This window comes from Pipistrellus kuhlii, unplaced genomic scaffold (genome assembly GCF_014108245.1).
Source record: "Pipistrellus kuhlii isolate mPipKuh1 unplaced genomic scaffold, mPipKuh1.p scaffold_m20_p_2, whole genome shotgun sequence".
NCBI classification, from domain to species: domain Eukaryota; kingdom Metazoa; phylum Chordata; class Mammalia; order Chiroptera; family Vespertilionidae; genus Pipistrellus; species Pipistrellus kuhlii.
In genome coordinates, this window is record NW_023425515.1 from 102,603,313 (window position 1) to 102,626,514 (window position 23,202).

General features: G+C 39.0%; 1 protein-coding gene, 1 non-coding gene and 1 pseudogene across 14 annotated transcripts in view; all 3 read left to right on the forward strand.

The window, feature by feature from the left end:
• Positions 1–23,202, forward strand: part of RANBP2 (RAN binding protein 2) — an 81,991-nt gene that overhangs the window by 22,345 nt on the left and 36,444 nt on the right. For 11 of the 13 annotated variants that reach the window (XM_045584176.1, XM_045584174.1, XM_045584175.1 and 8 more), the window contains exons 4-15: positions 559–711; positions 4,882–5,112; positions 5,650–5,795; positions 7,972–8,164; positions 12,188–12,275; positions 14,322–14,531; positions 17,431–17,612; positions 17,694–17,869; positions 18,048–18,171; positions 19,065–19,226; positions 19,495–19,632; positions 19,846–19,992. In XM_045584176.1, the coding sequence (XP_045440132.1) occupies positions 559–711; positions 4,882–5,112; positions 5,650–5,795; positions 7,972–8,164; positions 12,188–12,275; positions 14,322–14,531; positions 17,431–17,612; positions 17,694–17,869; positions 18,048–18,171; positions 19,065–19,226; positions 19,495–19,632; positions 19,846–19,992 (1,950 nt within the window). Of the gene's footprint in view, positions 1–558; positions 712–4,881; positions 5,113–5,649; positions 5,796–7,971; positions 8,165–12,187; positions 12,276–14,321; positions 14,532–17,430; positions 17,613–17,693; positions 17,870–18,047; positions 18,172–19,064; positions 19,227–19,494; positions 19,633–19,845; positions 19,993–23,202 lie in introns of those variants that run through there. The other 2 variants (XM_045584167.1, XM_045584171.1) reach the window with 2 other exon arrangements.
• Positions 19,679–19,781, forward strand: LOC118725059. The gene has a single exon (XR_004989810.1). It is a non-coding gene; the product is annotated as a U6 spliceosomal RNA (small nuclear RNA).
• Positions 21,630–23,129, forward strand: LOC118724573 (annotated as a pseudogene).

Sequence of the window (23,202 nt, forward strand, 5' to 3'; positions counted from 1 at the left end):
AGAGGGCACGTACCTTGGTTGCAGGCTCCTCCTTGGCCCAGATTCTGGTTGGGACTTGTGTGTAGGAGGCAACCAATTGACGTGTTGCTCTCACATCGATAGTTTTCTCTGTCTTTCCCTCTATCTTCCACTCTTCCTAAAAAGCAATGGACAGATATTCTCAGGTGAAGATTATCACCCCCCCCCCCCCCCCAAAAAAAAAGGTGGCACAACATGGAACTGATTTTAAATTATTTGGCCCAAAGTATACTATGTTTGTAATTAAGAGGTTAGCACTTTAGAAGAACACGTATAAACTTTAAGCCTAATGTGGTCAGAAATGCTATTCTTATGTGTGTGGTATTCTTTCTTTTGTTTTTTTTTCTGCTTTCTTTCTGACATATCTAATAAAAACATAATTTTTATTAACTTATCTTCAAAAGTATTTTAGGATACTTTAAGTTTAATTATAATAACTTTGAAATAGCATCTTACCATTTAGGAATAGAGTTTTTCATGTTTATATATGAGTATCTGTACTTTAGGAACCCTACTAATTTATTATTTATTTTCTGATAGCGTTCAGTGGAATTAAATCCAACACAAAAAGATCTTGTGTTGAAGATTGCAGAATTGCTTTGTAAAAATGATGTTACTGATGGAAGAGCAAAATACTGGGTTGAAAGAGCAGCTAAACTTTTTCCAGGAAGTCCTGCAATTTATAAACTAAAGGTAAAAAAAGGGAATAAAATATGATAAAAGCAGTTGGGAAAACTAAAGAAAGTAAAACTATTTCTAATATTTGGAGTTAAATGACTTTTTAATAGGAGACATTAAAATATTGTGTGTGTGGGTGGGGAGTTGGTGGGTAATGGGTGAAAGTGGTCAAAAGGTACAAACTTCCAGTTATAACATTAAATTCTGGGGATGTAATGTGCAGCATGCATGCTGTATATTTGAAAGGTGATAAGAGAGTAGATCTTAAAAGTTATTATCATGATAAAAACTAATTTGTAACTCTGTGAGGTGATGTTAACTAAACTTACTGTGGAAATCATTTTCCAGTATGTATATATCAAACTAGAGGCCTGGTGCATGAAAATTCATGCACTGGAAGGAGCGGGGTCCCTCAGTGCAGTCTGTCCCCTCTCATAGTCTGGGAGCCTAAGGAGCAGGAGGTGACCCAGCGATCAGGAGAAGGCCATGCCCTCATCACACCTCTGCTGCTGCCAGAGGTGGCCTTGGTGGCTGGCTGGGCAGCCACCATCTGAGACTTGCCTGAGTTTTATGCGGGCCTTGGGCAGCTGGGAGGTTGAGAACAGTTCTTAGATAGGATTATTATGTTGTGTATCTTAAACTATAATAATACAATGACATATGTTAATTATACCTCTAAAAAAAGAATGTCAAAATTTTTTTCTTCAAAACTTTTGTGCCTTATTAGGCACTATTATGGTTTACAAATGATATCTCATTTACCCTGATGCAGTGATTAACATTTTAGGGACTTACAGTTTTGTAACTAGATGGTGGAGCTAATAATTAAATTGAGCTGCTTGGTATAAAATTTTTACTTCATTTGGTGAAAATTATCCAAAGGATGACAATTTAGGGTTATTATGAAGTTTTTAACGAACTACTGTCTAAAAATGGAAAGGATTGTGCTATGGCACATGTGTCAAACACAAGGCCCGCGGGCCAAATCCGTCCTGCCAGGCCTTGCAATGTGGCCTGCACCGCGCTGTCATCACTGCACTCCGCTGCGTTTCCATCACAATGATAGTTTATGACTGTTCAGTAAACCATTCGGCCCGCGATTTAGGCTGGATTTTAGATTTTGGCCCCTTCTCTGATTGAGTTCGACACCCCTATGCTATGGGTTAGTGAGGTTTTCAAGCAAAACTTAAATGACAGTTTCTCCAGGATGTTACAGGTAATTACTAAAAATGATAGGAAGTTGTTGCTTCTATATTAACCAGTTCTGATTGTTATTCTTTACTGAATATAATATACTGGTTTGCAAAATAACTCTTGGATATAAAATCTTTTCAAATGTGCTAGCTAAATGGAATTTTTAGTGTATATTGTTTTTAAGAACTACCTACCTTCAATATACATGTTTCTGATAAAATTTTAACTTTTTATTAGTAAATAATTATAGATTTTTCACAGGAAGTTATAAGATTGCACAGAGAGGTCATGTGTATACTTCATCCAACTTTCCATAGTGGTTACATCTTATGTAACTATAGTACAATGCACAGCCAAGAATTTGATATTGGTACAGTGTGTATGTATAGTTCTTTTAAATTTTATTACATGTATAGATTCATGCCCAGCTGGTGTGGCTCAGTTGGTTAGGTGTCATCTTATGCACTAAGAGGTTGCCATTTCTATTCCTGGTCAGGGTACATGCCCGAGTTGTGGCTTTATCCCAGTAGGGGCATGCAAGAGGCAGCAAATCAATGTTTCTCATCGATATTTCTCTCTCTCTGTCCCCTCCCTTCCTTTCTTTCTAAAATCAATAAAAATATATTTTAAAAAATCTATAGATTTTTGTCATCACCACTGCAGTCACGCACGATACAGGCTTATCAATTTTTTTCTCCCTGTGAGAAGCAGCTGGGCTTTAAATATTAATCTAAAATGTTAGGTCTAACCGAAACCGGTTTGGCTCAGTGGATAGAGCATCGGCCTGCAGACTCAAGGGTCCTGGATTCAATTCTTATCAAGGGCATGTACCTTGGTTGCAGGCACATCCCCAGTGGGGGGCATGCAGGAGGCAGCTGATCGATGTTTCTCTCTCATTGATGTTTCTAACTTTCTATCCCTCTTTGTAAAAAGTCAATAAAATATATTAAAAAAAATGTTACGTCTAAGTATGTAAATTTCTTTATCTTATTATCTTTGTGAAGCTAAACCTTTCTTAAATGTAACTTTTTAGCAAAGGAATTCTGGTTTTCAAAATTGAAGGCTTAAGGGAAATAGTTTTTTGGCATTTATTTAATGAATGAAAATATTATTGGTATAAGATCTTATGAAAGTAGAATTTTTGAAAAGCATAATAGTGTTGATCTTATTTCTTCTTCTTTTTTCTTTTTTTCTTTTTATTTTTTTATATATTTTATTGATTTTTTACAGAGAGGAAGGGAGAGAGATAGAGAGCCAGAAACATCGATGAGAGAAACATCAACCAGTTGCCTCCTGCACACCCCCCACCGGGGATGTGCCCGCAACCAACGTACATGCCCTTGACCGAAATCGAACCCGGGACCCCTCAGTCCGCAGACTGACGCTCCACGACTGAGCCAAACCGGTTTCGGCTGATCTTATTTCTTTTTAAACATATACTTGAAGTCTAGGGCTTTTTGCAAATATGGAAAGGCCAAGTGAAAGTTTATGGAAGTGATCCATAAGTAGAGTGATTGGTAAGGCGAGAGGGCAATGAAAAAAATAACTCTTATGGAGAGCTTGGTCTTTGCTAGGTGAAGGGAGCAGAGAGAAGTAAGTATAAGTAGATATGGCACAATGGAATTTACATTTGATGGGTTCAGTTTTCTCAGTGAAGAATGAATTGTAATCTTAAGTTGAAAGTGAGGGTTGAAGGAAAGTGTGGGAAATGTGAGGAGAGAGGAGGTGTATGAAATTATATTTTCAAGGAATGGAGAAAGTGAGTATTAGAGATACAATAGGATTTGTTCTAGGCATTACCAGTTTGAGATTTCCTAAATTTCCAAATGCCCTTAGTGGTATAGTTGCTATTTTAGAGATACAGAGAACACAGATAATAGGCTTCTTCTAAGGAAAGAAATGGAATTGAGAGGTTGTGTAAGCAAGTAGTAATTATGGATATTAGGGATTATGGCATTTTAGCTTAACAGAACGACTGTGCGTGTGTGTGTGTGTGTGTGTGTGTGTGTGTGTGTGTTTTATGGAAAATTAAAACTTAGGGATGTTAGTGTATTAATGGAGGTTTCATGTAGTAGTTGCAAATATATGTGGCAGTGAGGTTATATGAGTTTCTATGAGGTGGAAGAATAAGAGGAGTAAGGAGTGTGGTCTGATTGGTATGACCAAAATACATATTTTGAAGACTTTTAGCAATGTCAGATGGATGGCTGAGACTGGAGTTGTAGGACCAGTGGAGATGAGGTAGTTAAAGAACTTAGTAGCCAGGCAGTTACATACCTTGTACATCTTTCAGCTGATAATGACAGTAATTGATAATGACCAATGACAGTAAAGGATGAAGGAAGAGTTTTCTATTCCATTTGCTAATGAGGAGGAATAGATGGAGTAGCTGCATAGCATGTCCTTTAGAGCAGGGTTCTAAACAGGTATGGGGAGATGTTATTTGGAAGTGACATTGGGTGTGAATAGGTCACAAACTCCACTTCCTCTACTGTATGTAGGTTAGCAGAGAAAAAGCTACTGTGGCAGAGAAATGATGGCGGCTATCTCAAGTTATACACCATTCAGTTAAGACAGATGGTGAAGACACTGAGCAGATAGCAAACATTTGGTGCTCCAATGTAGGAGCATAGTGGGTAAGGGACTGAGTCAAATTTAGGGATATCTGGAGCAGTTTGAGGATAAGGACCTGGAATGAGGAGTGATGGGGAGGCCTAGGCTCTGATAATGATTGGGATGGGTGTACAAGGGTGGGTGGTAGTCCTGGCAATCTCTGAGGTGAAATGGACACCTATATAATCGTAGATGTTTACACATAACTTTTTTGAGGTTTAGCTTCAACTCTTAAGGGGCTAATAAAATATGTAAGATAGTATTTCTGGTTTTAATTTACTGAAGCTAGCCACAGTTGAATGGTGCTCATAGGAGCCATGATGTGTTTAAAATTGCACAGGTGTTTTTCTAAATTAATGGTTTTGTATTTTAAATTAGGAACAGCTTTTGGATTGTGAAGGTGAAGATGGATGGAATAAACTTTTTGACTTGATTCAGTCAGAACTTTATGCAAGACCTGATGATGTCTATGTGAACATCCGACTAGTAGAGCTATATCGCTCAAATAAAAGATTGAAGGATGCTGTGGCCCACTGCCATGAGGCAGAGAGAAATGTAGCTTTGCGTTCAAGTTTAGAATGGAATTTGTGTGTTGTACAAACCCTTAAGGTAAGTAAACATTGCTGGGTTTTTATACTTCTATATAGATAATTACCATACATTCCTTTAAACCACATGTGTCAAACACAAGGCCTGCGGGCCAAATCCGTCCTGCCAGGCCTTGCAATGTGGCCCGCACCGCGCTGTCATCACTGCACTCCGCTGCGTTTCCATCACAATGACAGTTTATGACTGTTCAGTAAACCATTCGGCCCACGATTTAGGCTGGATTTTAGATTTTGGCCCCTTCTCTGATTGAGTTCGACACCCCTACTTTAAACAGTACTCCCCAAGATATAAATTTCTTTTATTTATGTATACCACCTGTGAAATGAAATTTTTATTAGGATGATTTCAATTTGTAATTGATAGTTTGGAAAGATAAAATTGAAAAATTGTGTGTGTGTGTGTGTGTGTGTGGTTTTATAGGTGATATAAAAATGTGGTTTTACAAATAGGAAAGGGCAAAGGAATTTATAGGCATAAATGGATAAATTTTATAACACTTGGTAAGTTTTATAACCTAGTGTTCTTTCTACAAAATAGGAATATCTGGAATCTTTACAGTGTTTGGATTCTGATAAAAGTAACTGGCGAGCAACCAATAAAGACTTACTTCTGGCCTATGCTAATCTTATGCTTCTTACGCTCTCCACTAGAGACATACAAGAAAGCAGAGATTTATTGGAAAGGTATGTTTTGTGGACTTCAGTGTAAATCACAAATTTTCTTTTTGTAGTAATTCACTTCATTGGTCTAAATATCTTTACTGCATTTTTATAGTGTGCACATGGGTAATATTTAATATGATGAACCACCTGGAAGGAATTCTTCTTGTGTGGAGATATTATAATTGGTTTTATATTGACTTTGATTTTTTAGATAACATAAAATTGTTCAGGTTTGATTAAATTATTCTTATAGTTAATATTCAGTTTTGACATGATTAATAGAGAATCAAGCCTGAAAATGAATGTTCTAACAATTCCATATTTTGTTTTCTTTTTTTTCTTTTCTTTTTATTTATTTATTTATTTTTTAAATCAATCTTTATTGTTCATATTATTACAAAGGTTCCTCATTTCTTCCCCCCTCCACCAGGTTCCCACCCACCCTCCACCCCCTCCCCATCCCCCATTGTCCTCATCCATAGGTGCACAGTTTATGTTCAGTCTCTTCCTCCTTCCTTTTCCCCGATAGTAAATCCCTTTTCAGATAGTAAATCAGTTACTTAGCATTTTCTCATATCAATAATACCTCCACATGCCCAATGATACATTTCACACAAAAGACATTTCCAAATAGGTCAACCAGCCTCATCCAGGCCCCACCCAAGGCACTCACAGATCAACACCCCAGCCCTATGCTAACTCAACACATCCAGATCTAAGCCTTCATCACTTGATTCAGCAGACCCTCAAGTTCCCACAAAAGTTTCCAGCCATGTCTGAGAGGCAGCCGTGGGGCAGGGGCAGGCGAGGAGCGAGCTGTTCCAGGCCTGGCTGCTTCGGGCCTGGCCTCTTGCTCTGGTTTGTTCCACAACCAGCTGCTCCGGGTCTGGTCACTGCCGCTCCCGATCTAGTTGCTCTGGACTTGGCTGCTGCTGCTCCGGGCCTGGCAGCACCCGACCCGGCTGCTCCAGGCCTGCATATTTTGTTTTAAAAAATGATATAATCTTGAGAAAAAAATCGAAGAATAAGTTTCATTTGTCAGATATTCTAATATAAGTAATTAGCACAGTAGTATTTTAGAAAACAGTATTTTAGCTTAGAAATAAGATAATGAAAATGTAATACATGATTTTTTTGTTTTCCTAAATTTTGATTTTGAGGATCAGTATCTTTTTTGTTAAAATAAATGCCATTGAACAAAAACAGCATTTGCATAATGACGTTAGTTGAGTGTAGGGTTTAACTAGGGCTTGTGGGCTAAACATGGCTCTCTATCCGATTTTCTACTTAAAGGTTTATTGGAATACACCCATGCCTCCGAGGACCATTTGATTTAGAAGCACTGATTAGTATATAGATTATAAATAATAGTGAGAAATAGAATTTATTTAACTCTTTAGTCATATGGTAAGAAGAGCAATTATGGTATTGACAACCAAAATTGTTGTTTGTTACTTACTTTTAATTTGAATAAGGCATACCTAATTTTATAACTTCCAACCTTGAATTAAATAATGAAACCATATTATTGAGAAGAAACTAGAAAATATTTAAATAATTTTCCAGTTTTATTCTGGTATATTATGAAATATCCTATATAATAAAAGGCTAGTACACAAATTGACTGAACAGTGGAATGACCGGTCTCTAAGATGCACCCTGACCATCAGGGGAGAGATGCTCAACGCAGGAGCTTCCCCCTGGTGGTCAGTGTGCTTCTACAGGGGGAGCACTGCTCAGCCATAAGCCGGGCTCAGCTCGCAAGGGCAGTAGCAGGAGGCTCTCTAGCCTCTGTGGCAGTCGGACATCTCCTGAGGGCTCCTGGATTGTTGGAGGGTGCAGGCCGGGCTGAGAGACACCCTCCCCTCCAGTGCATGAATTTTGTGCACTGGGCCTCTAGTGCACCATAATCAGTAATCTTATTGTTTGATCTATATCTTTTCTATGAATGGAGGGTGTGAACTAAGTTTTGTAATAGGTCGTTCTAGATGTTTATCTTGAAGTATAGGGGGTACATATGTGGAATAAAAATAAGTACTATGTGATTCATAATTTATAAAATAGAGAAGAATGGATTGTTAGGAGTTTGAATATGGTAGATGAAGCTTGAAATAAATTTATTTTGAGTTAAATATCGAAACCATGGTTATTCACAGTGCAACATATTTTAGATCTGTTTAATATTTTAATATTACAGTTTTGATGGTGCTCTTCAGTCTGTGAAATCTTCTGTGGGTGGAAATGATGAACTCTCAGCTATTTTCTTAGAAATAAAAGGACATTTCTACATGCATGCTGGTTCTCTGCTTTTGAAGATGGGTCAGCATAGTGATGTGCAGTGGAGAGCTCTCTCTGAGTTGGCTGCATTATGCTATCTCATAGCATTTCAGGTAAGCATTTTTCAGGTTTGGGTGCAGTTGCACTGAGACTGTCAAAGTGTTAACTATTATTTTTAGGTGATGAGATTCTGGCTATTATCTTTTCCCAGTCAATTAAAAAAATTTTTAATTTTTATTTATTTATTTATTTATTTATTTATTTATTTATTTATTTTAGTGTTAGTGTTTTCTTTAGTAAGTTTGCATTAATTCTGAAATGAAAAGAAATAGGCAGTATGCAAAAAAAATGCCTTGAGCTCAGTTTATAAAAATTGGTAGCTTCAGAGAGGGATCTTTTGCTTGAGGGAAAGCAGAGGGTTCACTGTAGAGTGACTATTAGAGGAGGCCCCTCCTTGAAATTCGTATCATATGAATTTTTGAACACTGTCTATATTTGTCCCACTGTGTTAAGTGTTATTCTTTACTCTGAAGAAGGATTTAAGTTCATAAGGAATATATTTGTAGTGAAAATGAATGAAGGTAAAGAAGTTTGCTAATTTACATAGGCACTAAAAAGTTCTTGTGATTAATATTTTTATATTCTCAAGTAGCTGAGAGTTTTCTTATTTTTCATGGAAACTGAAATCTATTAAAGTTTTTAATATAATTTTTTTAAATTAACACAGTCACCTATTTTAAACTTTGAACTTTTGAAATAGTAAAAATTAAATTTTCCTCTTAACCCATTCACTTAAGTCTCCTTTTCTAGACCAGTGTTTTTCAACCTTTTTTGGGCAAAGGCACACTTGTTTCATGAAAAAAATCACGAGGCACACCACCATTAGAAAATGTTAAAAAATTTAACTCTGTGCCTATATTGACTATATATAAAGTAATTCTCTTGAATAGGAATCAAATAAACACAAAGAAAGTATTTTATAATTACTTTATTATGAAATATTAAGTAAACAAAATAGTGAAAAATTATAAAATTCTTGTCTTGTCTGCACCTATGGCACACTAGTGTGCCGCGGAACAGCGGTTGAAAAACGCTGTTCTAGACGACAACCAGTGTTAATAGTTTGGTTGGTATTCAGAATTTCTCCTGTATATGTAAGCATATACCCCTTTTTCTACTTTTAAAAACTGTTTTGCCTCAGTGGAGATGTGCTTTATTTACTGTTGAAAACCTTACTGTTTTTAAAAAATATATATTTTATTGATTTTTTAAAGAGGAAGAGAGAGGGATAGAAAGCTAGAAACATCGATGAGAGAGAAACATCGACCAGCTGCCTCCTGCACACCCGCTTAACCAGGGATGTGCCCGCAGCCAATGTACATGCCCCTGACCGAAAACGAAACTGGGACCCTTCAGTCCCCAGGCCGACACTCTATCCACTGAGCCAAACCGGTTTCGGCCTTACTGTTTTTTCATTTTCCATTTCAGCACATAGACATTTACCTTAGTCTCTCTCTTTTCATCTGCCATGTGTTTCCATTGAATGGATATGTAATAGAAGCCTCTTAACATACATAGAAAACTTTTGAGTAAAGAGGGTACACTGAAAATTCTTTGCTACCTCTGTTCCTTAGTCATTTACTTCTCTTCCCTGAAGGAACTAATGTTACTAATTTGTTTGAGTTCTTCAAGAAATTTTTTTATGCATAGATGAGCACCCACACATGCACCCCCCCCCCCCCACGCCACCCACACACACTTATGCATTCCAACATTCTGTATATTCTATTTATTTTGCTTTATAATATATTTATTGGTAGTTTTTTTCATATCAGTGCAATGTAGTAAGGATAACATGAGTATAACATCTTCATTTTTTTTTTTTTTAAGGTTGCATATTTATTCCAGTCTATGGATATAGCATAGTTTTTTGGGGGAGGTTCGGAGGATTTAAACCAGTGCTTTAAAGCCAAGGTATTAGGTTACTTTTGACATCACAGAGATGTGCCATTACACTCCTTTACTAATTAAGAAACTCTTTAGAAATTAACTGCTGTTATCCCAATATGGTTACTTGTAGAATATTTTTAGTAAGTGATCATTGCCTATGATGACTGCACATTTTCAGTGATGGACATTCACTACATTTCAAGATAGCCCTTGGAATTTTTGGATAATTTGGTTTTTGGTGTTTCCTTATCTACTCTAATAAAAGAGAAATATGCAAATTGACCATAATTCCTCTTGGACCACCAGCCAATCAGGAGTGAGTATGCAAATCAACCCAACAAAGATAGCAGCAGCCACGGAGCTGGAGCGAGCAGGAGGCTTGGGTTGCCCCCAAGCAACGGAGGATGCCAAGTTTCTGCCCTCCCTGGCCTCGGCTGAAGGAGGGGCTGGGAGCCTGGGTCACTGGGGAGTGTGGCCAGCCTGAAATGGCCCTCAGCCCCTTACCTAGGCCGGCAACATCTTCATGGGGTGAGGGCCCCCGTTGGGGGGCTTGCCCAGCTTTCAAACAGCCATCAGTCCCTCAGCTAGGTTGGCCAGGCACCCCAATGGGGACTCCTATCCTGAAGAAGGTGTGGCCAGCTTGAAAACAGCTCTCAGCCCATCACCTAGCCTGGCCACACCCCCATGGAGTAAGAGTCCCTGCTGGGGGCTGTGGCCAGCTTGCAAACAGCTATTAGCCCCTCACCCAGGCTGAATAGGTGCCGCAGTAGAAACCCCCACCCTGAAGGGTGTGTGGCCAGCTTAAACAGCCCTCAGCCCCTCACCCAGCCTGGCCATGCCCCCCCAAATGGGGACACTCACCCCATGGGGATGTGGCTGGCCTTGAAACCACCACAGGCCCCTTGCCCAGGCTGCCCTATGCCCCAAGGAAACCCCCACCCTGATCCGGGATACCCTTCAGGGCAAATGAGCCGCCCCTACCTGTGTACCAGGCCTCTATACTAATAAAGAGTAGTAAGCTAATTAGGCTGGGAGACCTTCCAGGAGACCTTCTGGATGTTCTTTTGGACAAAGCTATGATGATGGGGCTGAGGTAGAGGTGATTGGAGGCCTAGATGGGAAGGCAGTTGTGAGTGCTAGGCCAGGATGGGACAGCAGTTGTGGGTGATCAGGCCTGTGTGTGTGTGTGTGTGTGTGTGTGTGTGTGTGTGTGTGTGTAGGGGGGGCGGATGGGGGTGATCAGGTTGACAAGGTGGGCAGTTGGGTGTGAGCAGACCAGCAGGGCAACCAGTAGGAGTGAATATGCCATCAGTAGGAGTGAGCATGCCATCAGAGCATGCCATTGGGGGTGACCAGGACAGCGGGGGAGCCAGTTTGGGGTGAGCAGGCCAGAAGGGGAGCAGATGGGGGTGAGCAGGCCAGTGTGGAGGGAAGGTGGAGGTGAGCAGGCCAGTGGGGGGGCATTTAGGGGCGAGCAGGCCAGTGGTGGGGGACAGTTGGGGGTGAGCAGCCTGGCAGGTAGGCAAGTGAGCGGTTAGGATCATCTTTTATGCAGTTCCAGATTGGAGAGGGTGCAGGCTGAGCTGAGGGACACCTCTCCTCCCCGATGCACAGATTTCATGCACCAGGCCACTAGTATGGAATAAAAACGTTTCTTAAGCTGCTGCATATTAATGTTTTTTCTCTTGATGATATTTAAAAAGTCTAACTTCTTTTACAAGGTAATTTTCTTAATATTTTTTCATCATTCTTTTAGCTCTTCTTTATAGGATAAGGCTTGGAATCCTTTTAATCTTTTGGGTTTTTCCAGTTCATCACAATGGTATCCCAAATTATCTATACTTAGCAAATGTACTGTTCAGTGTGGCATTTCCAAGTATGGTTCCAGTGCTGAGCAAAGTAGGGGTCTTATATATCTGCTTTGGTGGTTCTGTTTCTGCAAGTAGAAAAGTTCTCTAAACACTCCATTTCCCAAAAATGCCATTTGAATGTGCTTTTAGTGGGAATTTCTCAGGAATGCTGTTTGCAGACATCTTTTATAGATAATCTTAATTCCTAGTTTCCAGTCTAACTGCTGGTTGGTTGGTTAACTGCTCATTATCAAAAAAATACATTGTAATAAAAAGGACCCTCTTACTATTTAATATATGGGTATCACTAAATATTTTTGATTATAAAATTACCAGGTTCCAAGACCAAAGATTAAATTAATAAAAGGAGAAGGTGGACAAAATCTGCTGGAAACCATGGCTTTTGATCGTCTGAGCCAATCAGGTAATAGTGATGTTTAACTGGTTTTATTTGGAAAAGAAAAAAGGAAAATTCTCTTTTAGAATGCATCTTATGATAATATCATCTGTCTTTTTGGGAGAAAATTTGTCATAATCATGTTTCTCTTTGTCATGTTGGATTAGGGCAAGAGAGAAAGAATTAGGAGGAATGGTATATTTACTCTTGCCAATGTGGCTCAGTTGTTTTGAGCATCATCCCTTGCACTGAAAGGTTTCTGGTTTGATTCCTGGTCAGGGCACATAAGTAGGTTGGGGGTTTGATCCCATCAGGACACATACACAAAGCAACTCATCAATGTTTCTATGTTACATCGATTTTTCTCTTTTCCCCTTTCTCTAAAATAAACACATCCTTTGGTGAGGATTAATCTTAAAAAAAAGTAATATATTCTGAAATAGGAACAGCTATGTATTTGATATTGTGTTACCAGATGCAGAAACTTCTTAAACCTTCCTCTTTCTAGCTGCTAGAGCCTCCATTCTGAATATTTTATAAAAGTTTTTGATACTAAGAATAAATACTGATTTACCAGCCATTTATCAGTTGCTTGCAAGACTGCTATGTGGGATAAAAAGATGAAGAAGATACCTTGCAAAATACCTCTTAAGGAACTGACAATATAGTAAGGAAGATAGAGAATTATATTCACTTTCTATTAGGCTTTTAGGATTTATAGATTTATTCCTACTTTTGACTATTTGGGATAGAGCTCAAATGTTTATAGGTTACCTGGTTTTGCTAAGGCAAAATCTTTAAGTTATTAATGTACCCAGTGACTCATGCAGTGAATTGAACACTTTCTGTACAAAGCAGTTTTGATAGAAATTGCATGAACTTTGTAAAGAGGAAGATGTAGTATTAAATAAAAGTTTCTGTAAGCTTTGGTCTGTAGTTAGGCTATTGGTCTAAGCTTATAATGCTGTTCTAGCTGACAATCTACTTTTTTTGTGTGTGTGGGAAGTAGACTTGTTCTTAAAGAAGTGACTTGGCACCTTTTTTATGTCTCCCTTCTACCTTTGCAGGGCTATCATAGGTACCTTTGCAGGGTGTCACAGTTTTACTGTCCTTGATCTGGGCATTTCTGAGCTTATCTCGGCAAATTTTTAGAAAAACAATAGTCTGGTGATAACCAAACCTGATTGACCAGTAGAATTACTCCAAGGAGTATTTTTTGTTGTTTTTAAACAGTTTTAGATAAAATTAACATACTATAATATATAATTTACCCATTTAAATATACATTTTAATTTTTTTCGTATGTTCATAGAGTTGTACAAACTTTACCACAAGTGACTTAAGAATATTTTCATCATCTCATAAAAGAAATCTTATACCCATAGCAGTCATGCCCCGTTTCTCCCCCTAGTCTTAGTAACCAACCAGGTCCTAGGTAACCAACCATGATTTTTTTTTGGTCTCTTTGTGGATATTTCTATATGGAAATTTCATGTAAATTGAATCATATAATATATGGTCTTTTGTGACAGGCTTTTTTAAACTTAAAATAATATTTCAAGGTTCATCCATCTTGTAGCATATATTGGAACTTTATCCAAAGGGTGTTTTTGAAATAGATTTCTCACCCCAAACCTGTGTAATCAGAATCTCTGAGAGTGGGACCTGGAAATAATTATGTATTAAAAGTCTTTTAAAGGAGAATTCTGACCAACCAAGATTAGAACTCAGTGTATCAGATCAGAGAATTTGAGCTTGGCCCTGCTCTTCTGTGGCCACTTTTAAATCCTACACTTTCCCATTTGAAATGTAAATATTTTTGGTATTTTCCCACACATTCTTATCTTTCTTTCCTTTTACTCTAACATGTAGACAGAGATACTATTGACCCTGGAATCTATATTCTTTTTTTTATATAAGTACCCTTTTTGTTGTCCACATATGGTTATTGGGTTGCATGGTTATGTCACAGATAATTGTTATTGCCTCTTGGTGGATATGAATAAATCTATTGAGAGATGTGAATACAAAAAATCTGTATACTTTAAATGATGGAAATAATTTGTTTTTCAGGGCACATGTTGCTAAACTTAAGTCGTGACAAACAAGACTTTTTAAAAGAAGTTGTAGAATCCTTTGCCAATAAAAGTGGGCAGTCTGCATTGTATGATGCTCTGTTTTCTGGTCAGTCACCTAAGGATAGCTCTTTCCTTGGTAGTGATGATATTGGAAACATTGATGTGCAAGCACCGGAAACTGATGATTTGGCCAGATATGATGTTGGTAAGTTGTATCTTTTAAAGAAAACATTTTGAATCTTAATCCTTTTATATTGGAGAAAAATAAGCAGAAAGGGACATAATTGTCCATAATCTCATTACCCAGAGCTGCAGTCACCAACTGGTGGTCCATGAGGTCCGAAAGGTTGGTGACCACTGACCCAGAAATAATGAGTTAAGATTTTCCTGTATTCCTTTCAGATGTTTTTTTTTTGGGGGGGGGGGTTAAGAAGTTGGTAGGGGTAGTGGTGGCATATGTTTTTATCCTAAATAGTTGTTTGTACTTCTACATATGATTTGTCTTTCAGCAATTCTCTCCCATCATATCTACCTCTGTAAATATGACGTTTAATGGCAATATTATACATTTCATGAATTAGTCATAATTTGCTTGCTGCTTTTTATTGTTGGGTATTCAAGTCATTTTCAGTTTTTTTCCCACTATTAAAAGTAAACTGTGGCCCTAGTTAGCGTGGGTCAGTTGGTTGGAGCGTTGTCCCGTACACTAAAATGTTGTGAGTTTGATTGTGTCAAGGGACACACCCAGGTTGCCAGTTCAATCCCCTGTATGGGCACAAAGCAGGAGGCAGTCAACTGATGTTTCTCTCTTGCTCTCCTTCTCTCTTTCTTCTTCTCTTCCTCTCTCCCTTCTTTCCTTTCTCTCTTCCTTCCTCTCTCTAAAATCAATTTAAAAACTCAAAAAAAAAATACTTTGATGAAAAATAATATAAAATGTCTCCATTTCAAAATTTTCAATAGATTCCTAAAAATAATTACTGGGACAAAGTTGATGAACATGTTTAAATCTCTTGCAAATTGCTAGAAAGTCTGTACCTCTCTATGCATCCAGAAGCTCATAACTTTTTCAATACTGAATCTCTTATGAGAAAAATTCTCTTCACTTTCCTAATGGATTAATGTTGTGGTAGCACATTGATTTCATGACTCTTTACTGAAAGGCAAATCCATTGTTTCAAGGTTTCTTAGTGGGTAACTATTTATTTGGCCCTTGTCAGATTTTGTTTTATTGAGTTCTAGTGAGTCTTTTTCTTTTTTCCTCAAATGGACTTGGAAAGAACTGTCTCTATTGTAAAATTCCTAGACATATAAGTGTGAATATCTTTAATAAGAATATTAAGGCCAGCCTGGCTGATGTGGTTCAGTGGTTGAGCATTGTCTTATGAATTAGGAGGTCACAGTTTGATACCTGGTCAGGGCACACACCTGGGTCTCAGGCTAAATCCCCAGTAGGGGGCATGCTGAAGGTAGCTGATAAATGATTCTTATTATTTTTTATTTAATCTTTATTGTTCAGATTATTATAGTTGTTCCTCTTTTTTCCCCCCATAGCTATCTCCAGTCGTTTGTTTTCCTCCATTTCTTTCATTTGTGATCTGTTTCTTTTTCTCTGCATTTTCGCTGCTTCCCTGAGTTGATAGGGTAGCTTTGTGTGCTTGGTGTCCTATATGGGCCAGTGGCTCGGCCTGCCCAGTTTCCTGAGGGGGACACTCTTGGTGCACCCCTTTGTAGACTGTGTGTACAGCCTTGTTGTAGTTAAGTTTTTGATTGTTGTTGGTATCAGTGGGAGGAGTTGATCTCCAGGCAATTGGCTGTGAGGATCAGCTATGTCTATGCTAAGAGAGAGCCTTATTCGACTAGACTTGCAAAATTGCAAAAGCCTTTGTGCTCAGCTTGGATGGGTGGAGTTTCAGGGTGGAGCCTACAGCCTTGGCTCCTGTCAGCCCCGCCCTATGAGGTTCCTGGATCTCAGTGTCCCTTGGTACTCCCTGCAAGTACCTCTGAGAGAAAGGCTCCCTCGAGTTTCACCGGATGCCAGACAGTCTAGTCTCTCCCCCAATGAATCAGTGCAGTCCGGAGTTTTTGTCTCCTTCCCACTAGGGCAATCCAGTGGCACAGTCAACAGTCTGTCCTCTGCGTGCATTCACGTGCGCACCTCCGGAGCTCTGCCTTTCACCGCTCCCCTGAGTTTCCGCCTCATAGCCCAGATTCCTTCTGTATGAGTCTGGGTCCCCAGGATCTCTGCTGGAACTGGGGTTCAGTGCAGTCAGAACTGGGGTTCAGTGCAGTCCGAAGCTTTTATCTCCTTCCCACTAGAGAACACCAGCCAGGCACTCAGCCACCCTGTCCTCTCTGGTTCTGTCCTCTCTGCATGTGTGCGCCTTGTCTCCGTACTGCAGACTTTTACAGCTCCTCTGATTTTCCTTGTGGTTTTCTCTTTGTAGTTGTAGAAATTCTAGTTGTAGAATTTCCAGTCAGTCAGCTTTCACGTGGTTATGGATAATGTCCATTTTGTCTTTTATTTGTAGTTTTGAAATTGTTGTGCGAGGCTGCAGTTTATGCATTTACCTATGTAGCCATCTTGGTTTCTCTCGGATTCTCATTATTGATGTTTCTATTTCTCTTCCCCACTCCCTTCCTCTCTGAAATCAATAAAAATATATTAAAAGAAAAAAAGGAAAAGCCCTGGCTGGTTTGGCTTAGTGGATCGAGTGTTGGCCTGCGGGCCAAAGGGTCCCAGGTTGGATTCTGGTCAATGGCACGTACCTTGGTTGCAGGGCTTCCCCCTGGCCTGGGCCCTGGTCAGGGCTCATGCAAGAGGCAACCAATGGATGTGTTTCTCTTTTATTGATAATTCTCTCTGCCTTTCCCTCTCTCTTCCACTCTCCCTAAAAATCAGTGGGAAAATATCCTTGGATAAAAGGTAAAAAAAAAAAACCCACAACAAACATACAAAAAAACATAAGACTTTGGTTGTCATAGACTTTTCCCCAGTTCTGACTTAGAAAATTAAGATATATTTAATCTCAGTTGTTGGAAAACCTGATGATATATAAGAAGTTTTCAATGCCAATTCTCCCCACTCCCCCTCCTTTTTATTTCAGGTGCCATTCGAGCACATAATGGTAGCCTTCAGCACCTTACCTGGCTTGGTTTGCAGTGGAATTTGTTGCCTACGTTACCTGCAATTCGAAAATGGCTGAAACAACTTTTTCATCATTTGCCTCAGGAAACCTCAAGACTTGAAACAAATGCACCTGAGTCAATATGTATTTTAGATCTTGAAGTAAGCAAATATTTGAGCAAATTAAATATTTTGAGCTTAAAAAATTTTTTTTTCTAATTGATTTTTCTTTAAATAAAACAGGTATTTCTACTTGGGGTAATATATAACAGCGACTTACAATTGAAGGAAAAATGTAGTTCTCACTACAACTTCTATCAGCCACTATGCTTGCCATTTCCTGTGTGTAAACAACTTTGTACAGAGAGACAAAAGTCTTGGTGGGATGCAGTTTGTAATCTAATTCACAGAAAAGCAATGTAAGTAGTAAAACAAAAACATTCCTTTAACTTACTGCATGGCTTTATTTAAACACCGATTTACTTTAAAAACATATTTCCTAGGTATTTAATTTAATTGTAGTGTGATGATTAACAAACACAAGTGTTGAAATGCATGTTTATAAATCAACTTTATTTAATAAAAATAATTTTTTAGCCCTGGAACCTCAGCAAAGTTGCGGCTTCTAGTTCAGCGGGACATAAATACTCTAAGGGGCCAGGAAAAACATGGCCTTCAACCCGCCCTCCTTATACATTGGGCCAAATACCTTCAGAAAACGGTGAGTTTATTTTTAAAAACATTAACTTATTTTTTTTTTTTTTTAAGTCATAAACTTTTCGTTGAAAGTCATTCAGTTCTAAAACAGATATGCTAGGAGAAAGTTATTTTTTAAATCTTGCTACATAGTTGTTAATATAGTTAATATATAAGCACTTGAAAAGTGGTCTGACATAGTAAATGTTACATAAGTATTAGCTGTTGTTATTACTACTTAATAATTAAGTTTATATTTATTGTCCAGTTGGAAATTTTTTTACATTCAGTAGCACATTGCTTTGTAGCATAGGGCATTTATAGATCTTTATAAAATGTTTTGGTCTGTTCTGTGACAAGGTGTTTAGACCTTTGACTATTCTATCTAAAAGTGGCAATTAAAAATAAGTGGATTGGGCTGCCTTATTAGGTTAGTGTCATTGGAAATGTTTAACAGTTAAGTCTAGTCATGCAGTTGTGGGTAGCCAGGCAGTTGTGGCTTAGTAGTTGAGTCTCAACATATGAACCAGGAGGTCACAGTTGTATTCCCAGTCAGGACACATGCCTGGCTTGTGTGCTTGATCTCCTCAGTGGGAGGCCTGCAGGAAGCAGCTGATCAATGATTCTCTCACATCAGTGATGTTTCTACCTCTCCTTTTCCTTCCTCTCTGAAATAAGTTAAAAATATATATATTAAAACAAAAAAAATAGGAGAGTGTTTAACAATTGAGTTTGGAATGATCACTGGTATTAGGTATGTAGTTATTCTACTATTGGAGAGTTGAGGCTATGACTTGAAATTCTGTTTTGCCTTGATTTGTAATTTAACCAGTTTCTCATCCATTTAAAAATGCATTTTTTGGTCTGATCATTTGTGTTCCTTAGGTTGGGTGCTCCTAAATTTCTATTTTATTTTAGGGCAGCGATCTTAATTCTTTTTATGATCAGCGGGAATACATAGGCAGAAGTGTTCATTATTGGAAGAAGGTTTTGCCATTATTGAAGATGATCAAAAAGAAGATTAGTATTCCTGAACCTACTGACCCTCTGTTTAAACACTTTCATAGTGCAGACATCCAGGTAATGGAGGGTCCCTTGGTTAATTAACTGGGGATGTGGATTTCCAGCATGTAAATAAACAAATGGAGGGCATAAACTGCTTAAATTAGTTGCCTGACTATTTAATGTTAGTCTTGCTTTCTAAATGCACTAGCTCTTAGAAGTAAAATATGGCACAAAAGAGTACTGAGTTATTAGACTCACTAGAACATACAATTCTTTGGGAAATCATTTGGGTTTGATATTCTGGGTTAAGGCAACTTGAATAAAAATTACTAAATGTCTTTAGGCATCTGAAATTGGTGAATATGAAGAAGAAGCACACATAACATTTGCTATATTGGATGCTGTTAATGGAAATATAGAAGATGCTATGACTGCTTTTGAATCAATAAAAAATGTTGTTTCTTATTGGAATCTTGCATTGGTAAGTAGATGTACAATTAAAAGTTTTACTTTCAAAAACCTAATTGGTACTTGCTTTGACAGCACATACATTAAAATTGAGATGATACAGAGATTAGGACAGCCCAGTGCAATGGTGACATGCACATTTGTGAAGCATCCCATATTTAAAAAAAAAAACAACCCACAACAAGCAGTAAAGCCCAATTGTTTCATAAAAGCATTCTTTGTATAGATTTTTCACAGAAAAGCAGAAGACATTGAAAATGATGCCCATTCTCCTGAAGAACAAGAAGAATGCAAAAATTACCTGAGAAAGACCCGGGACTACCTAATAAAGATTTTAGATGACAGTGATTCAAATCTTTCAGTAGTCAAGAAAGTAAGTTGCACGTTTTTTTTCTTTCTTATTATTGACAATTGGTTGATAAGTATTTTTGATTTTGTGTTATAATTTGGTCATTTCAAAAGTGCTCAGTAATAATACCTCATAATTAATGCACAGTATGTTTAAATATTTTAATAGCATTGCTTTGTCTTAGGTTTGGTGTTTTTCAAAATTGAGAATCTAGGTTTATACTGTTACAAAAATACTTGTATGGGGAATTAGAAAAGGTTTCTAAGATAGGACATTTATTTTTGTTTTTTATTTAGAATTATTGCTATCTAAGACTAGTTCTCAAGGATTTGACAATTAAAAATTTTTTGCGGAAATCAAAAGCAGAAATCTGACAACTTCAGAGCATTTCTTATCATCTTTTTTCTAACTTCCAACAGTTTGAAATTGTCATGATGGTGTTAATGTCAGTTATATTCAACTTTACAAATATTGCATTAATTTGTGTTGCTGCTCTCGGATTAGAATTTATGTTGTCTGGTGCCTTCTAGCATCTACATTTTTTTTCACATTCAAAATAAATTAGTAAACATATTTTGCTGTCATTGAAAAAATTCCCAGCCCTAGCTGGTTTGGCTCAGTAGATAGAGCATTGGCCTCTGTACTGAAGGATCTTGGGTTGGATTCCTGGTCAAGGGCACATGCCAGGGTTACAGGCTCAATCCCCAGTAGGGGGTGTGCAGGAGACAGCTGATCAATGATTCTCATCATTGATGTTTCTGTCTCTTTCCTCTGCTTTCTTCCTCTCTGAAATCAATAAAAATATATTTAATAAAAAAAAGTTCCAAGTTAACATTCTGCCATTATAATGACTAACAGAAAGAGTAGAAACCACATGGTCAGCATGGCTCAGTGGTTGAACATCACCTATGAACAAGGATGTCATGGTTCAATTCCTGGTCAGGCACATGCCCAGGTTGCAGCCTCCATTCCCAATAGGGATGTGCTGGAGGCAGCCAGTCAGTGAATCTCATCATTGATGTTTCTGTCTCTCCCTCTCCCTCTGAAAATTTAACCCTACCAAGATGGCTGTGGCCGCGGAGCTAGCAGGATGCTTGGGTTTCCCTGGCAATGGAGGAAGCCAAGCTTTCTGCACACCCTGGCGTGCCTAAGCCTCCACTCAAGGCTACAAAGTTTCAATTATAGAAGATAAATAAATCCCAACAAAAATGGCTGCAGTTAGGGGCAAAAAGGCTGGCAGGAGAGCAGTTAGGCATCAATCAGGCTGGCAGAGGAGTAGTTGGGTGATCAGGCTGGCAGGCCAGAAGCGGTTAGGGGAATCAAGAAGGCAGGCAGGTGAGCAGTTGGGAGCCAGCAGTCCTGGATTGTGAGAGGGATGTCCGACTGCCCACTTAGGCCTGATCCTGGTCCTTCGAGCAGTCCCATATTGGAGAAGGTGCAGGCTGGGTAGAGGGACAACACCCCTTAACCCCTGCACAAATTTCATGCCCCGGGCTTATTTAAAGTATAAAGTGCAACCTCTTGCGGGCTGTGAGGCGAGTTAAGGTTTGAGTGAATCATGGTGTTGGGGCCTAGCTGAGATCACTAGGGATGGCAACGTATACCTGCATTATCTACTGGGTGGCACTTAATAATCCAAGCTGCAGCGGGCCCACTATAAGATGGATTGGCAATGCTACAACCTGAAGCGGAAGATGGTTGACATGGCCCTTGTCACCGCTAAGGGCTTCCAGGAGCGTGGGGGGGGGGGGGGGGGGGGGGGAACCACAGTGGGCTGTGGTTGAGCCAGGAGAGCAAGGGCATAGTCACCTTCTGCACTGTCTGATGTAATAAGTTCGCCTGTTTGAACACCTATGAAAACCATCTGAAGTCCTGGTGGCACGTGTAGCTGGAGAGGAAGATAGTGAATCACAGCGGGGAGATAAGTGAAAAGAATTTGGAAAAAACGGTTGGGTGTGGGCAGTGTTGATAAGGATGCCATGAATACAGCTATCCAGCAGGTCATCAAAGTCCAGCTTTCTCCCAAGAGGGCCCCTCCAGCTCCTAGGAAGGAGTCCAGAGGTCCTGGGACAGTTGCTGAAGGAGGACCTGTGGCAGACGACCGAAACCCAGACAAGAAATCTCCCTGATTACAGTGGTTTGAACGGCAGGCAAAGAAGCTGGCAAAGCAGCAGGGCGAGGAAGAGAGGAGGGGGATCTGGATGGAGACAACTGGAAAAGATACTGATTCTGATGAAATGGAATGTGAAGATGCTGAGTCGATGGAGGAGTTGGAGGAGCAGGATGCAGAGGAGGAAGAGGCTGGGAGAGGCACTCCTTTTGGTGCCATCTTTATAAAGGACTCCTTATTTTGTTCCATCATTCAGGTTCCCATATGAAGAAAGTAGCTCATATGACTAAAATCCATAGCTTCTTTATTCCTGATACAGAATATCTTTCGGATCTTAAAGGGACTGATTCAGTGTTTGGGAGAAAAAGTTGGTGTTGGGAAGATTTGCTTATGGTGCAATGAGAAAGGGAAGTCCTTTTATTCTAAGGAAGCTGGGCAAGCACACATGAATGACAAAAGCCACTGTAAGCTCTTCATAGATGGTGATGCTGCTTTGGAATTTACAGACTTCTCCTTGAGGAGTAGCTACCCAGACCACAAGGAAAGGGAGGAGCCTGATGAGACCGAGGAGTTGCCCTCAGATAAGACCTTGGATTATGATGATGAAACTATGGAGCTGATTCTACCCTCTGGTGCCAGAGTGGACCATCATTCCTTGATGAGATACAAATAATGATTTGGTTTGTCAAGAGCTGTGACAGTTGCCAAGAATCAGAAGGCATTGGGCCAGGTACTCAAGCAATACAGAGCCCTGGGATGGACTGACAGCACAGGAGCAGCTCTTAGGAACAAACGGGACATGGACATGAAGTATGTTCAGAGGATGAAGTCAAAATGCCTGCTGAAGACGGGAATGAAGAACAATGCCACCAAGCAGATGCACTTTAGAGCCCAAGTGATGTTCTAAGGGTCTGCTGTGGATTGAGGCATCAACTCCTACACAGGGGTCCTTGCCTGAGAACCAGCAGAAGCTCATTGTATGACAGTCCTTTTGTTGCTACTTCTCCCTGTTTTATCTGTTTTGATCTGTTTTGATCTAATAATAAAAGGCAGAATCATTAAAAAAAAAGATATAAAGTGTTTGGTATACATAAGTGAGAAAAAATAAATTAATTAAATAAAAT